The sequence below is a fragment of the Equus asinus genome, chromosome 7 (genome assembly GCF_041296235.1).
Source record: "Equus asinus isolate D_3611 breed Donkey chromosome 7, EquAss-T2T_v2, whole genome shotgun sequence".
Lineage (NCBI taxonomy): Eukaryota > Metazoa > Chordata > Mammalia > Perissodactyla > Equidae > Equus > Equus asinus.
Window position 1 is genome coordinate 18,003,829 of NC_091796.1, and position 17,231 is coordinate 18,021,059.

Sequence of the window (17,231 nt, forward strand, 5' to 3'; positions counted from 1 at the left end):
AACACTCACTCCCCCCTACTCCCTTTCGGGCCTGTTCACAGGGCACCACTCACACGCGGCCTGGACCAGAAGCTGCCTCTGCGCCTACACTGTTTATTCCACCTGCCACCCCGCCCCCCGCCATTGCTCGAGGGAAGGGAGTACAGCTCAATGCCACACTAGTCTGACTTGTATCCGAACGAGGCTCTGCTCGGTGGTTAACTCCTTGAAGCACACAGCCGCTTTTACCAGGTACATTCCAGATGCAGCACAGTGCCAACGAAAGACGTCTCTACAACGTCTGCTCAACTGTTGCTTTAACTCTAAAAGCACCTGCACACACACCTCTTTACACAGGTCATCACGTATCCTGTTGTCTGATTCAAGTTCACTATCCACTGGTGTAAGAACGAGGCACGAATTTGTCATGTTATCTTTTATCGTTACAAAGAGAAGCTGAAAGGAATCAATTTTTATTAGGTACCTCTCACAACCGATATGTTGCCAATGAAAAAGAATCTAGCTTTATACACTCCTTCTGGCTAAGAGACAATTTCCATGAGTCAACATAAAATTTTAAAATCTATAAATGTAAAGAGATCCCTACAGCTGTTTTTGGAAGGATATAGAAGAAACCTAATAGGAGCAAGATGAAAGGTCAGAATGGGTGTAGAGGGAGATTACCCATTATTTTATACCTTTATGCATAGTCTGAATTTTTTTTTTTTTAAGATTTTTCATTTTTTTCCTTTTTCTCCCCAAAGTCCCCCGGTACATAGTTGTACATTCTTCGTGTGGGTCCTTCTAGTTGGGGCATGTGGAACACTGCCTCAGCGTGGCTTGATGAGCAGTGCCATGTCCGCGCCCAGGATTCAAACCGACAAAACACTGGGCTGCCTGCAGCGGAGCACGCGAACTTAACCACTCAGCCACAGGGCCAGCCCCTGAATTTTTAAAATTGTGTAACTGTAGGAAAATTTAAATGGAAAGAACACATGGGAAAAGCAAGTTGACACACTTTTACTACAAAGAGATCAAGTGCAGTGTTTGACCTTGGTATCTTCTTTTATTTCGGTCTCCTCCTCGTTGGCGGCTTCTGCCATTTCTTTCAAGTCCGGGTCCTTAATACCGTGCATGAGTTGGATATGCTTCTCCAGCATCAACCGTTTCGTAAAGGTACGCCGGGAGTCGGGGCAGTGCCTGTGGAGCCAAGACAGGGAGATAACCTACTTGCCGAAAAGTAACTCATGCCGAAGAAGGTACTTGTCGCTGAAAGACCTTCACCACCGACGGTACACTCTGAAGGGTCAAGATGACCTGTATGAAGACCAAAGGTCCAAAGCGAAATAGCCATCTTGCTATAAATCATAGTTTCCAATTGGTGAAAAACAATTTCGCAGCTTTTGTAAAGAGTTTTCTGTCAATTTTTGTGTCCTTACAGGACCAGCCTAATTTGGTTCAGATGGAATATTTATTTTCTAGGTTTGGTTAAAGTATTCATAATTAATTCATAATTCCAGATGGCTTTAATTTTAAAAAGGAGAATATTAAATTTCAAAAGTTTTCTTTACAATGACTCAGAGTGTTCCTTCAGAATTTGCATCATGAGAGGCACTTAATACGAAGAAGGTCCCTCCCTCACCCTTCCTGCCGATGGTAACCATCCTGGGCCACTCTGCCATCAGGAAGAGAAGACGGGGCTCCAGCCCTGTCAAATTCCGCATCAAAACACAAACACAGTATGCGTGATTATAACCACAGCACTCAAACACGTGTTCATTCAGTAGATTAAAACACAGAAAATGGTGAACAGATATCCAAAGCAGGTCAATTATTTAAGTTTCCATTTCATCTTGTGCAAAAATCCCCTGTAGATTATGAATACAATTTTTTTAGAAGATATGAATTTACCATTTTCTTAATAAAATGGGCCCAAAACAGGTAAACAAAAAGTTAATGACCCTGGTGATTACAGACACTATAAGGCAGACACCAAGAAGATCACAGTGAAGGAGGATGACAAGTCCCTCACGGTCTGACACGGAACCACATTTGCTGCCTTTGAAAAGGCTTCTGAGGATGTTATAATGATTGGTCCCAAACCCTGATGATTTCAGGTTAGAGATCCTCTCCAGGGGCTGTGACAGGAGCCGGCACCGACACCGAAGAACAAACGAAAGGAGCCGGACAATCCCATTTTACTGCTTGATACTGACTTCACCAGGAAATAGACAAAACCCATCAGATGAGGGGTTAGGCCTCGCCAGACTTCCTTCTCATCTGCTAGGTCCTGGGCTTTCTTCTAAATTCTCTGATGCTTTCAGTGTGGTCTCAACATACAGACTTTATTTACGGAATGTTCTCATCTCATCGGAATCACTCCCAGCTTCAATGTCATTGAAGGAGAGTCTACATCCCTATTTTCCTACCCAAGAAATTTTCCCTAACCAACCAAGACACAGTAAAGCCCCACTGATCTAACAGCCAAGCTTCACCGCCTCCTGACCACATGGTACACGGAGCCCTGCTTTCATCATGGTCACACGCTACACACTGACCACGTGGCTTCTGGGTCTTTTAGTCCTCTCTCTTTTATGAGAAGCGCCTTAAAGTAAGTGACCTTGTTATATCAACTCACTTTCGGCATGTTCTAGTTGAATGGGTGATAAAGTTTTTTCACTAACCATAATATAACAAGTTCTAATCTTCAAATACACAAAGAAGTCACTCACGACCATGCACTGAGTGCTATGACGGTCCAACAGTGTGTGCTGAGAAAAGGCTGCTCTGCATTAGGTGGTGGGCTGCAGCCAAGGGGCAAATGGTCTAGCCTAGGACTGACTCCATGACCGGGCTCTGTCAGGGCCTGCTCCAAACCACGGAGTAAATCAACCAGCCAAATCAGCCCGCCAATGCTGGCAACTCACTGTGTGTATAGAGACCAAAAAGCACCTGGAAATCAATCACTTCTCCAAAATTCTCAGTAATAAAATACATACGCCTGGATAACAGATAAGAACATAGGAATGTACACAGGGTATGCAAGAAACTGCTCCGTTTTACTTTAGTATTTTTAAGCATTACAACCAAGAAACTGTATGTCAAAACAGAATATATTTAAGAAACGAAATCTATAAACTGGAGCAGAGGATGTGGAGCAGAAAGTAATGGCAAAATACGAAAAACCTTGGAGAAGTTCCAGCTTACTCCTTTCACTGTGCTTCCACATTAGAAACTACGACTTACGAGCAGGTATAAACTTTCCTGATGCCTTTGTGCTTGATCCGGTTGTGACGGCACAGGCTGTGAGAGGAGCTGAAGGATTTGTCACACTGGCGGCAAGGGTGCTTCTTCATTTGCTTTATCAGGAGAAAGGAGAGAGAAAGTCACTGAGAGAACAAAACCAGAAACGCTTTAAAAACTAAGAAGTCTTTCATGATAGCTTAAGTTAATCATGCTTATTTAACAACACAGTAACCAAACTAGAAGGTTCTTTTTAAAATGTAACAAAAAGGGAGGGTAGGGCTGGGGTAATCGTGAAGGGGCTACTTTCTAGAGAACCGGGTAAACTTTATCAGAAGAGTAAAAAATTATGTATTTTTTTTCTCAAAAACACTTACATTTTTGATTCAACACAAACAACCAGATATTTGAAGAGAAAACATTACCTAAATTTTCTTTGCAAGAGATAGAAATGTTATTTTTAAAAAAGCAGATAACATACGAAAACATAATTCTTCAGTAAACACCCAATGAGTTAGTGTTATATCTAGAAAGCATATGTAAGCTTGCCAATGTGCCATTTTAAATTAAATCTCTGGCTAATTTTAAACATTTTAACTTTTCCCCCTAATGATTAAGTAATTATTCCTTCTATGAGGAAAGAGTTTGCCAGAAGGTCTTTTGTTTTAAATAACATCATTTGGTTATCTCAAGAACAAAAAAGTTTGAAACCACTTTATGGAGGTTGCCTGGTGGTGTATGTTGGGTGTGTGAGCACATTTGTATACGGGGTAGGGGGGAACTCAGCGAGAGAGTGCGAGAGAAAGCTATCGAGAGATATAAAATCAAAGTTAAAAGTTTCCCTCTTTAGCTATTGCTAAGACATAATTATGTTAATTCAACAGATTCCCATGTAGAACCTTTGAAGTAAAATTAGTGGGTTAACTTTAAAACAAATTCTTTGGTGATGATGTGCACTGCAGTCTGGAATTAAAGAATGTCACATCACAAGGAAATTCAATCAAGAAAGAACTGTCAGCCTCATGAATGGAACAAAATTTGGATCAACCCTCATGAAAAACAAGGCTGAAGTAGAAGTAAGTTCTCATGTGAAATAGCATTCCTATTTTTGGCAATAAGAAGAGACAAGCAACTGTGAGCTAAGTGATAAAGAAATGATAAAGATTTTTATAATTATTTTTACACTGATCACCTGACAAACGCGTCCTTCTAGGAAAATCTGTTTAAGTGGTTGAGAGTTTGGCTCTGGAGTCCCAGAGACGGGCTGGGACTTGTCTCCTTGCCTCCACTGCTCACAGATCGTGTGACAGGGGAAAGCTTCCCAACCTCCACAGACACCCAGCCCCCAGACTGTAGGGTGGGCGTCACCACAGCGCCTTCCTCAGAGGGTGCTGGGGGACGGGGGTACGAAAGGGTGCCTGGGACACAGAGACATCCTCAATAAAAGTTCTTTTATTAATAATAGTAAAGTTACATAACCAAGTTTCAACTAAAAGAGTGGAAAGTACTGTCTTTTATGAAGCAAATCAGTCTAGCAGGCGTTCAAAGGGTCTTGAATCTAGACAAGGGCAAAGGAGTGTGCTGCTTCTCCAAGTTAAAGATCAAAGTCATACGGTTGCTTTTATTGTTTTCCTAAGCACATCGCCTCTGGGATCCATGCACAGATACCCCAGATTATAAGAATCGTCTCTGGGAAAAAAGAGGGAGAACAAAGCCAATAACCAGGTAGTGCCTCTGAGACACAGTGCCCCTTCTCCCAAAGGTACTCCCTCAGAAAACTGTTGATTGCATAAAACAGACCATCCCCAGTCTCCCAGATTAGCACTTACGTAGCCAGAGAATGAATAAGAGGTCTCTTGAGAATAAAGCTTTAAGAAAATAATAGTCAGCCATGAATATTTCTGCTATGCTTCAATAAAGGTATTTAAATATCTATTAATTCTAATTCCCGTGGAATTTTGTGCATAAAAGATGGACAAGGTTAAGATCACCTGGAAGAGTCCACGCACAAGACATCTTTCTAAAAGCAAGAGAGTTGTAGCAAATAATCATAAAGGACGTAGAGAACAGAAATTTATCTTTCCAGCCACATAATAGGGCAAGAGGCCTCAGAGAAATGTGAAGTGGATTTTCTAAGATGAAGGATTTAATATTCTATTTCTTGTTATGCTGTAGCTATATTAATATAAAATCAAAGTTTTAAGAGAAATATCAATAAAGAAATCCTCAGTAGATAATAAATTAAATGAAGAGCAGTTTAGCTGAATCAATAATTACTATTTTCAAAAAGAGTCGACAATGTGTAAGATATTCCTTCTTTTTCAACATCTTTATAAAAAAATGCAGAAATGAACTGTGCAATCCCAAAACAATGGAGCAGAGTTTCAAAATCACTGACGGCAAGAAAATTACAGGTTTAAACACCAGTTTCCATTTCAAACCTGCCATGTTCACATTGGCTAACAAAACAAGTGACTTTCTTCTTTGTTAAATTTTAAATACTAACTTATTTAAACGTGCTTTACTGATTTTTATAACTTATATTTTCAATATTATGATAGTTGATACTGCTACTTTATGACACAGAAGGCAATTTTTATAAATCACATGAAAATGGAAAAAACAGCATTAAGAAAATGTAAAGCCTATCATCAATGTTTTCAAGGCTTTCAAGGTCATTTATTTCCTTCTGGTGTTAATGCAGTGTAAGCTGATCTCGAGGGAATCAGCGCCTTGAGTAGACTTCATATTTAACTAAAATCAGAAAAGAAACATATTTTTCTATTCTGTTATGAATTATTGTTTGCTTTCAAATAGCACTCTTTACTAAAGAAAGAGTGAACTATTAAGCTGGCAGGGTCTGAAAAGTTTTGTAAAACTTTAGATAAAATATCAAATAAAACAAACACTTGGGAACACTTCCTAAACTTTCTCCCTAATCTCCAATTTTTGACTCCTTGATCTTCACATCCTCTAAGAAAGCAAGCACTGGCTCCTCTTACCAAATTCCTCTGCTCTGAATGCCCTAGCCATGGGCTCTGGGCTGAGCTGCATGATCTAAAATGCCTCGGAAAGCACTTGGATGGCACTTGGTGAATGTGTCTTGGAATGCATGGGCTCTCTCACAATCAGACATTTCCCATTCTGACAACCAGTCCCTTCTTGTCTCTTGGCTTGAAAGGCTCTTTCTGTGTCAGGGGATTTCGAAGAAGTCAGAGGGAGAATCGTCACAACTTCATACATCGTCTCCAGCTTCTCCTGAGATCCCCGCCTCCAGGAGGTATCTGCCTTGCACCAACATGCAAAGGGCCTCCTTAATGGGCATCACACATCCAGAAACACCCACAAGTCTAAGATTAAAGGGAGTGGAATTATTCCCAAACCATGCTGACACACACTCTTCAGCTCTATCATAACGTTCTTTATACAAAAGAAAAAACCAAACCAACTATATCATAGCAGCAATCCCCAGAATTTAACTCCTCAAACTCTGGACCCTTCCACTTGGGAATCTATTCTACAGATATACCCACATATGGCACAGTCCTGCTATAACACAACATATATATAACGTGTTTATGTACCACTGCATGATGCAAAATCAGGCAATAAAAACCACAGGGCTTCCAGCAAAAATGAAGTCAGGGGCCTAACACTCAACAAGTCCGTCAGTGACACATTTAATAAAAACAGTAGCATGGTTTTACGCATGTTAAATGGTTAAGAAATACATAGATAAAGTTTACCTTGAAAAAGACCTGCAGTTTGCCTGTGGAACTGGGCATCAGAGGGTTGTGGCTTGTTGAGTTTTTGTGAAGTGGTGGCAGGAGGGTTATCTGAAATTGGAGGGTAGGAGGGAAGTTGTAACACCAGGTGTGGACCGGTGTGACGTTACTCAACCCATGGGGAGATGAGGTCGCTGGTGGAAGTGTGAGGTGTGTGTATGAGTGTGTTTTGTGTAGGTTCCTACACAACTCCATCCACAGTCTTCTGTGCTAACCTAGTGTTTCTGAGGGATGAAATCATATGTGAGCAAACTTGGGCTTCAAGTCATGCTCCAATTGTTTCCTGATACATCTACTGCATTGGAACAAATTTGTGTTTTCAACACAGTGTTATAGCAAAACTGACTGTACAAGGTTATTCACTGCAGCACTGTGCATAACGGGAAAAGATGGGAAAAAATCTGGGTCCGTCACATAAGAATTGGTTAAATAAAGCATATGCCCTCACATACAACAATATTCTTGTCACGCAGCTGTAGAAAAGAATGGAAGATCTCAATGCACTGATGTGAAAAGAACTATAATACATATGGTATGCAGAAAGAACGGGTGCAGAAAATAATATTAATAAGCTGCGTTAGAAAGATGTAAAAATGAGAACCATCTATGACGATACCTGCACAGAGAAACTTCAAGATACATAAGAAACTTAGTGATTATGGGGCCCAAGGGTAGCAACGTGGCTTTTCATTGTATTGCTTCATAATGTTGGGATTTCTGAACCGTGTGAATATAGTACACATCAAAAAAATTTTTTTCTGTTGCCTCAAAAAAATTCTAAGTCAGCTTTACTGAGGTATAATTTACAAAACGTAAGATTTGCTCTTTTTAATGTATAGTTCTATGAGCTTTGACAAATGCTTACAGTTGACTAACTGCCACTACAATCAAGACACAGAACGGTTCCATCACGCCCTAAAATCCCCACGAGCCCCTTTATAATCAAGCCCGCTTCCTAAACCCAGCTCGTGGCAACCTGATCTGTTTTCCACCCTCTAGTTTTGCTCTTTCTAGTTGTCATAGAAAGGGAGCTATATGGCATAGTAGGGAGTTTTCTGAGGCTGGCTCTTTCACTCGGCCTGACAGCCGTGCAGTTCCTCCACGCTGCCCTGTGGCCCGGCAGGCCACCCCTTTCGCTGCCGAGTAGTAGTCTGCGCTATGGATATACTCCAGTTTACCCACTTAGCAGGCGGAGGACATCTAGGTTGTTTCCAGTTTTTGAAAATTATGAATTTTAAAGCCACTATAAACAATCACATATAGGTTTTGGTGTGAAGATACGATCTTATTTCTCTTGAGTAAGTACCCAGGAATGGGATTACTAAGTGATATAGTAAATTAATTAAGAAACTGTCAAACTGTTTTCCAGAACGGCTATACTTTGCATTTTCATCATCAACGGATATGAGTTCTTAATTGCTCTGCAACCTCCCCAGCACATTGTATTACCATTTTATTTTATTTTATTGTAGCCATTCTAAAGGGTGGCTAGTGGTCTTTCACTGTGGTTTTAATTTGCATTTCTCTAATGACTAACGATATTAAGGTAAAAAATTTTCAATTAGCAGATAAAACACCTACTTATACAGTGTACCTCTTCCTCCAAAGAAAAAGTCTGAACTCTAAAAGTTTTTGTTGTTTTTGTTTTGCTGAGGAAGATGAGCCCTGACCTAACATCTGTGCCAATCTTCCTCCACTTTATATGTAGGTTGCTGCCACAGCACAGCTGACGAGTGGTATAGGCTCACACCCGGGATCCAAACCCACAAACCCAGGCCACCGAAGTGGAGCGCACAAACTTAACCATTATGCCACGGGGCTGGCCCCAAGTTTTTGGCATTTTATTTTTATTTCAGGACACATTTCACTTCCCTGTAAGCTCCCCAAAAATAGAAGCTGTGAATCTTTCATCTCTATATTCCTGGCATTCAGCATACAGAAAATACTGAGTAAATATTTATTGTGTGAATGAATAAAGGAAAGAATAACTGAATACACAATGATCTACTGGAAAAATATGAGCAAGTTCTACAAAGTAATCACAGAGTAACAAATTTAGAATAAAGTGCTGGACACAGAGCACGCATTGCTTGTTTTGGAAGAAGGCTGAGACACGAGCCTGTTTAAATACTGATAGGAGCCTGTAAAAATGAACATGCTGAGGACAGAGGCGAGCAATGAGCCAGTGAGCAGGGAGGCACTCTGACGGGAGGAAGAACAAGGCTTCCTGCGGGGTGGAGATAAGGCCCCCTCCAGAGACAGGTGCAATGCTTAGTACGGTCAGCAGCGGGTGGGTGAGGAAGGGACCAGGAAATCGAAGGAATTCCTGCCCGGCAGCTTCCATTTCAAAGTGAAATATATACGGTACATCTAGATGCTACCGCCTTCATTTCTTCTGCAGCCTTTTCTTTCTTTAATTGTTTCCAATTATAAAAGTAACAAATGCTCATTACAAAATAAAAGAGAAATTAAAGACTACTTCTAATCTCACCAATTGAAGTAACCAGAGTCAACTTCCAGCTATACAGCCTTCCCATTTCTTTTTTTTTTTTTTTAAAGATTTTATTTTCTCCTTTTTCTCCCCAAAGTCCCCCGGTACATAGTTGTATATTTCGTTGTGGGTCCTTCTAGTTGTGGCATGTGGGACGCTGCCTCAGCGTGGTCTGATGAGCAGTGCCATGTCTGCGCCCAGGATTCGAACCGACGAAACACTGGGCCGCCTGCAGCGGAGCGCGCGAACTTAACCACTCGGCCACGGGGCCAGCCCCAGCCTTCCCATTTCTTTTCTGAATATACATATTTATGTGTATTTAGAAGAGTGAATCTATATTCTACATATTGATTTCGAACATGATGTACTTTCACTTGTAAAACGCACAGCTACGCGTATCTTGATGGTTCTACATTCTTCTTAATACACCATACTATTCTATTGTATAAGTGGACCGTAATTTAACTATCTTCTATTAATGATTTAGATTGTTTCAACTTTTCAGTAATTACAGACAAAAATTTTTGTAGTCAACCAATTATTTCCTTTGTATAAATTCCTGAAAGTAGTCTTTGTAGTTTAGAAATTGCCAAAAATGTTAAGGTTCTTTGATACTTCTTGCCAAACTGTCCTCACAAAGGACACCACAGATCTAAATGGGTGCTGATTCAAGAGTCTTCAACCCTGGATTATCGCTCTTCAACTTTGCCAACGTGATAGGTAAAATACTACGCTGCACTTCATTTTGTTTTTCCTCAATGCTCAGTGATGTTGGACATCGATCCATACATTCCTGAGCCATTTGTGTTTCCCCAGGGAACTGCCCAATCACATCCCTTCTGCAGTGTTCTACGGATGAGGGCAGGGGAGAATGGTAGGTAAGACCAGAGAGCAGACTAGAGGGTCTTGTAGACCACGGTGAGGGCTCTGGATCGTCCATGAGCACAGCGGCAGGACACTCCAGGGTGTGAGCAGAGGAGTTAAGATGATCGGCATATTTCAGATGGGTCATTCTGGCTGCCAAGTGTGGAAGCAGGGAACCAAGGCAAAGGCTGTCTGTAATGATCCAGGGGACAGATTACATGCCCCGGGCTTGGAAAGTAAAGGTGATGATAAATGGCTAGATTTGGTATATATCTCAAAGGAAGAGAGCCAGCAGGATTTGTGGATGGACTGAATGTGGGTGACAAAGGAGAGAAAAGGAGGGGTTAAGTATCACTCCAAATTCTTTGGACTGGGCACCTGGTAGAATAGTTTCCAGTCACTAACTGGGAAAGTAGGGAAGAAGCAGGTTTAGGAAAGGAGAGGAATCAAGAGTTAGGTTTTGGCTATATTAAATTCGAGAAGCTCACTGGAGATCTAAGTAGAGCTGCTAAATAGCTAGTTAGATTCAAGTCTGGAACTCAGGGGAGAGGGCCAGACCAGATATATAAACCTGCGAGTCATTAGGATCTAGATGGCTTTTAAAGTCATTGGCCTGGATGAGAACCTCCTGAGAATAAATGAACACATCAACATTTACAGGCTAGAAAGATGGGAAAGACAGAAGAGCTATCAGTGAGGCAGGATGAGAACCAAGAGAAAATAGTATCCTGGAAGCCTAGCAAAAGAAAGCACTAAGAAGGACCTAGCAGACAAGTGCTTCAGACAGGTCAAGTAAGACGACAACTGAGAAAGCCAAGACCCCTGGGCTTGATGACATGGAAGTCACCAGGGAGCTCGACAAGAGTGGTTTCAGTGGAGTGGTAAGACAAAAGCCTAAATGGGAGGAGAAAAGCGGGGGGTACAAGGCTGGAAAATGGTTTCAGGGAGATTTGTTGTAAAGGGAGGCAGAGAAAAAAGGTAGTAGAGGAAGCAGGGTTAGGCAGGTTGTTTTGTTACCCTAAGAGGTACTGTGGCAGCTTTATGATTTTGAGAACGATCTGGGAAAAGCTAAGGTGCAGGAGAGAGGGGAGAAGTATTGTTGTGACATCCTCCAGTGGCCAAGAAGGGACTGGACAGAGCTATAAACGGAGGGACAGAGAGTTACCCCTTGTAATGGGAGAGGACAGTGTATATGTGTTCAGAAGCAAAGGGGTTTTCATCTCACCATCTCTCCTTATGTGTAAGGCAAGGTCCAAACTTCTTGGCTTTTGAGACTGCCCACAATCTAATCCTCAACCCATCATTTTGACTCTCTCTCCAAGGACTTTATAAACTTTCCATTCAAAGCAACTCAAACTCAAATCTTCTGAAGACAACGATACCTTCCACCCTTGTTCTGAGACAGCCTTGCCTCTCCTTGAGGCCCAATCCACCCCTCTGGGCTGCTTACCTCTCAGTTCCCTGGTGGGCCTTCCTGACCTCTCCAGCCGCCAGCCTCTCCTTTTCCACCCATATCCCACAGCTACCAGAGCAAAACATGAGAAACCCACATGTCAGTCTGTCACTCTTCTGCCTAAAACCCATCTGGTGTTCTCAGTAGCTTCAGAGAGGAGGGCCTTTGGACTTGCCTACCTCACCAATCCCAATCTCCCTTCACACCTTTTCGAGCACATCACACTCCAGAACTACTCGTTGACAGTCACTTAGCTTGTCATGCTGGTTTCTACTGTATCCATGCTCTTCTTTCTGCTCTGTACATAGGGCGAATTCCTCTTGTGCATTCTCCGAATACCTCTGTGGGTAGTATTTCTTCTGTGAAGCCTTTCCTGGCATCTCCCAAACCCTGCCAATACCCCATGAAACAGTGGTGTTCGAATCTCTACTTCCTTGCACCTTAGACATAAATCCAATTCTTCTCTTCCATGCATCACAAGCAATTTTAATTTTTAATTCCATTATATCTTCCTGTGACCTCTTTAAAGGCTGGACTACATTTTATTATTGCTCACTCTATTCACAGGGCCTCAACAAGTACTGAGCTGAAACCTGAATTGAAAGCACCTTTCATTCAATATTTAATTATATACCATCTTGTGATTCCTCTAAGACTCTTGTTTTACACCCAGCTCATACTAGTTTTAGCTTTTAAAATATTTTTGCTTTCTTTTTCTACCCAACTGTAAGCATCTGCAGGGCAAGAATTATACTTTACACTTTATTTGTACTCTCCCATAACAAATACTATGCAATTTGATAAATGTTTATAGAATAAAAGAAAGGTGCATACAGAAGAACAAACATGGTTAAAAGTTCAACATTCCCAAGGTATGAATGGACGACCTCTTCTCAATGGCTTCAGAATTGCACATTATTCCTGTAACACACAAGTACCCAGACAAACCAAAGACTTAAAAAAAAGAAAGAAATAGCACAGATTGATAACCTGAACAGGTTTTAAAAATCTATAGTCTAATATGTCTCCTAGAAAACAAATTAGCTTTTCTGCAGAATAGAAATGTACTAAGACTACCTATAAATTATTACTCAATAAAGTTGACTTAAAAAAAAGAAATTCAGTAAAGAAATATGTAACACCATTAGCACACCTATTAAATAAATAAAAGGTATAATTTCACTCTAAGCATTCTTGAAACTTTTCACCAGGGTAAATAAAACTAACGTTTCCTAGGTATTTAAGTTTCTTCATCTATTTACGTTAGATCCGAATATAGTCAGTATGTATCCACAAAACTGGAAAGCTTTTGCTCCCTTTATATAAATACTACCTACAGTTATAGATGATAAATCATAAGAAATAAACCTGCTTACCCAAACCACCCATGCTCTCTTAGAAACTGGTCTTTTACACCAGCAAGGAGGCTTCCCCTGAAGTTTGGAATACTGTGGGTCATAAATTCTAAAGTCCTTACTGAAAAAATTTACTATCTAGGACACTAGCGAGATTTTCCAGTTCCAGTCTCACCATATCTCAGAACATACAAATAAATGAGCATTCAGAGAGCGCAGTACAGGAAACTCAATCTACATACGTGTGAAAGCACCAAGAAAAATAATTTTTAACTACTAAACCATCCAAGTTTCTACAAATTGGAACTGAGTGGTTGAGGGAAATATTTAAACACAGAGAATAAATTTAGACCGGAGGTTGGCAGACTTTTTCTGTAAAGGGCCAGACTGTAAATATTTTAGGCTTTCCAGGCCATGAAGTCACTGTTGCACCTACTCAGCTCCACCTTGTAGTTCAAAAGCCACCGTGGACAATGACACGTAAACTAAGGGGTATGGCTGTGTTATGAAACAGGTGGCTGGCCTGTGACCCCCAGTTTGCTGACCCTTATTTAGACCACTGCCTCACATGCTACAGAAAAGAGAGCCAAGTCTCAATCACTCAGAACCAAATCTATTTAACAAAGTAGGTCACCCTTCTAGGTAAAAACTAGTCGTAACTATAAAGTAAGGAGAAGGGTTTCTTTCTCATGGGACATGCTCAGCATGTCTTGAGTTCTGCCAATGCCACTGTGCCATGTCTAGATTACTGAGATGACAACTCTGAAATGAACAGTGTCTGCAAAGACAAGTATCTGCTTGTTGCTATGCTTCTTTAAAACAACAATAAATAAAACCAGTCTCCTAACTCTCCAGTTATGAGACCATCTGGTTTGCCAATGACATCGTACAACTGAAAAAATAAGACACAGAACTGAGATAAATGCAGAATAACAAAATGCCAAACCCAGAGCAGACGGGAAAGAAACACGTCCACCCCCTGACTCTGTGCTCAGAGCCATCAGACACTCAGGCAACAGGAAAAGCAAAGTGCTGAAAGAAAGGCCAGAATCACGACGATGAAACTTAGAGATGCCTACCAGGGCGTCACGAGGTTACCACGGGCACTTGCCAGCCTGGGACCTCTGCATCTAGCCCCGCAGACCAGTGGTGACATTCAGCAGAGCTTTGGGGGTCCCGCGACAGACCCTGAACAGACCCCAGGTCTCTTCCCTCCTGCCTGCACTCCAGAAAAGGCCTTCACACAGTAAATCCTGATTCATCACTGTGCTCTCTCCTTCACAATTCACAAGGAGAAAAACACACCTGACAGGTGCTGTGGGCCGTGCGCCACTGTATTTCACTGACTCTACGACATTCAGGAATCAAAGACCACACAAGTATGAAAAAAATCTCTGCTGCCAAATTCTTCTGGGTCTGGTTCAGTTTCATCCCACTTCTTCTACATATGAGGGTTTGTCCTATCTTCTAAGCCCTCTTGGTTCCTAAAATGTATGCCTACAGATGGGCAACACGTTATTTCTCTATTATTTCTGCTCCCAGAGAATCTAGTGCTTAACAAGGGACCACTGGAAGGAATATATAGAATGTTTTCCTTCTAATTTGATTTTTAATACAACTTTTTGCCTTTTTCTTCTTTTTTTTGCCAAGGAAGGTTTGCCCTGTGCTAACATCTGTTGCCAATCTTCCTCTTGTCGTATGTGAACCACCACCACAGCATGGCCACTGACAGAGGAGTGGTGTAGGTCTGTGCCCGGGAACCAAACCCGGGCTGCCAAAGTAGAGCATGCTGAACTTAACCACCAGCTCACCAGGGCTGGCCCTTTGTAATTAAAAAACAATCTAAATAGGACAGGGGTTGTTGTGAAAGATTTTTCCCTACAATCACTATTCTATAAAAGAAAAGGACAAGTATTACTACAGAATAAAAATTAAAATATACTGTCTGAAGACCTAAGTAGAATCTAAGATTATTTCCACAAATCAAAAGAAAAAAAGGAACTAGTTATTCCTTTTAAAGATAATCACTGTTTTTATGTTGTTATCAGATGATCTGTAGGAAATCTGTAGATCACTCTAAGAAGTAATGAGCAAGCACAAATATCAAAAACGCTAACATTAAAATTGACTGATGACGGCTTATTTTCTCCTTCATCCCATGTCATCTATTAGCTTTCCCAGCTGCCTCAATAAACCATGTTAACAAGGGACTGCTGGTGGGCATAAGCAACCGTCAGATCTGGGGGTGGGGCACATGGGACACGGGGCTGAGTTCCCGGGAAGCCGGTCTACACCCTGTGTGAGAACAAACGTCAGACAGCTCCTGAAAGGCTCTTCTGTGTTTCTTGTCTTGTTGGTGTTGGTTCCAGTTTTGCACTTACTTGGCTGAGTGAAGACGAAGAAAAGCTATGACTCGCGGATTCCCTCCTTCTCCCTTGAACAACCCTTCCAACTCTTTTCATTTGCAGCTCTGTGTGTAGCACATACTGGGCATTGACGTGGACTTGCTGAATTAACAAATTAAACAGAATCCTCCTCCTCACTCCAGTCTCTCCCTGGGCTCTGGCTCTTCTCCAGCCAAACAAGAGTTTGTTCTCACTCTTAACTTGGGGTGACTGCTTAAAAACCCACACCCCAACCTTGAGGCCGAGAGAAGGACTCCTGCGTTCAAAGGCGGCCTTTGGTACAGGGTTCAATTCTGAAAAATGCCCTGCAATCCTGATGTCGGGGGACATCAGTCTGGGGCAGTGGAAGCGAGAGAAGGAAAACTGCCCATCTGGGACAGAGTGCGAAGTAAGTCCCTGGCTGCAGGCAATGTTTTTAATAAGAAATGTTCTTAAGCTAGCAAGTCCCGGTACAGTCACCCAAAACAGATGGAGACGGCCCAAGTCTCGTATTTCTCCTGTCTGGCAACAGCGCCAGCCCAGCGTCAAGGGAACCTCTACCTCCCAAGCCTCGAGAGATAAACAGGAAAAGACCAGGGAGGAAGTGACTCCAAACTAACAGCAGCCCTGGTGGGCAATGCACTGCAGATGCCGGAGTGTCTGTAAACATCTTAGTCACGGGTGGTGCTAAGCACCCAGCTCTAACCAGGCGCTGTGTGCACACCTCGCAGGCAACTGACTTCTCAGAGAAGAGGACCAGACGAGCCGCACTTCAAGTGCAAGGATACAACCTGGTCTCTGGAGCGTCATGATTTTTTAGGTGATTTTCTAACACTTGTTTAAATGAGCCCACACTGATTCGCTCCCTTTTGGCCAGTAATTCTGGCCAAAGGTTTGCATCTGCCAAGTGGCCAGGTAAAACTCCAGGTGCGCTCTATGGTTACAAAAAGGAGTGAGAGTGACCGGGCACAATGAGGGTCCAGACGCCTAACTGACCGCACACCACGGAAGGCCACAGCACAGTGAAGAATTCTTTCCCCAGCACTGACTGAGCACCTGCGTTTACTCACCTGGATCTCCCTGCCCTTGAGATTACAATCTGTTGAAGAAGACAGAAAAAATAGAGAGGACGCCCGCAAGATGGGCGTTAGGATAACGGTGGTCAGAGGCGTGTAGAAGAATACAGAGGGGGTGCAGTGGGGACAGGGGCACTCCTGCTGACCAAGACTAGCTGAATCCAAATGGGAGTTAACCAGGCAAGGAGGCAAGGAAATGGACTTCCAGGCAAAGGGAGCTGAAGTGGCAAAGACAAGGAGGAATATGGTGTGTGTGAAGGGACTACAACAGCTCCATATTGCAGGAACCACAAGAAAAGGCATGGTGGAGTGGGTGTGGAGAAGGTGGGGGGAGATGGCCATGGTTTCAGGACTCCTCCTTAAACACCAGGGAGGGGCCACCCACGACAGACAGACTTGTATTGCCAAGAGAGGCACTGGCAGCTGTTTGGGGATCTACCACAAAGCTCTACTGTCTGCTGGTGGGTCTAATCTCTCGGCTTCTCATCACATGGCAACTGATTCTGTCGGGGACCCTCCACTGGGACCGCTAGCAGCCCAGCTCTAGCCCCACCAGTCCCTAAATCCTAACAGACTTTCGGAAACAGGCCTACTGACCTGA

General features: G+C 42.4%; 1 protein-coding gene across 14 annotated transcripts in view; it reads right to left on the reverse strand.

Annotated features, from left to right (window-relative positions):
• ZNF532 (zinc finger protein 532) overlaps window positions 1–17,231 on the reverse strand; it is a 108,001-nt gene that overhangs the window by 2,666 nt on the left and 88,104 nt on the right. For 8 of the 14 annotated variants that reach the window (XR_011504386.1, XM_044774806.2, XM_044774807.2 and 5 more), the window contains 3 exons: window positions 6,969–7,058; window positions 3,226–3,338; window positions 1,032–1,179 (listed from right to left, as the gene is read on the reverse strand). Coding sequence is in view for 12 of the 14 variants with exons in the window: in XM_044774806.2 (XP_044630741.1) it covers window positions 1,032–1,179; window positions 3,226–3,338; window positions 6,969–7,058 (351 nt within the window). In the remaining 2 variants the exon portion in view is untranslated. The other 6 variants (XM_070512943.1, XM_070512942.1, XM_070512941.1 and 3 more) reach the window with 5 other exon arrangements.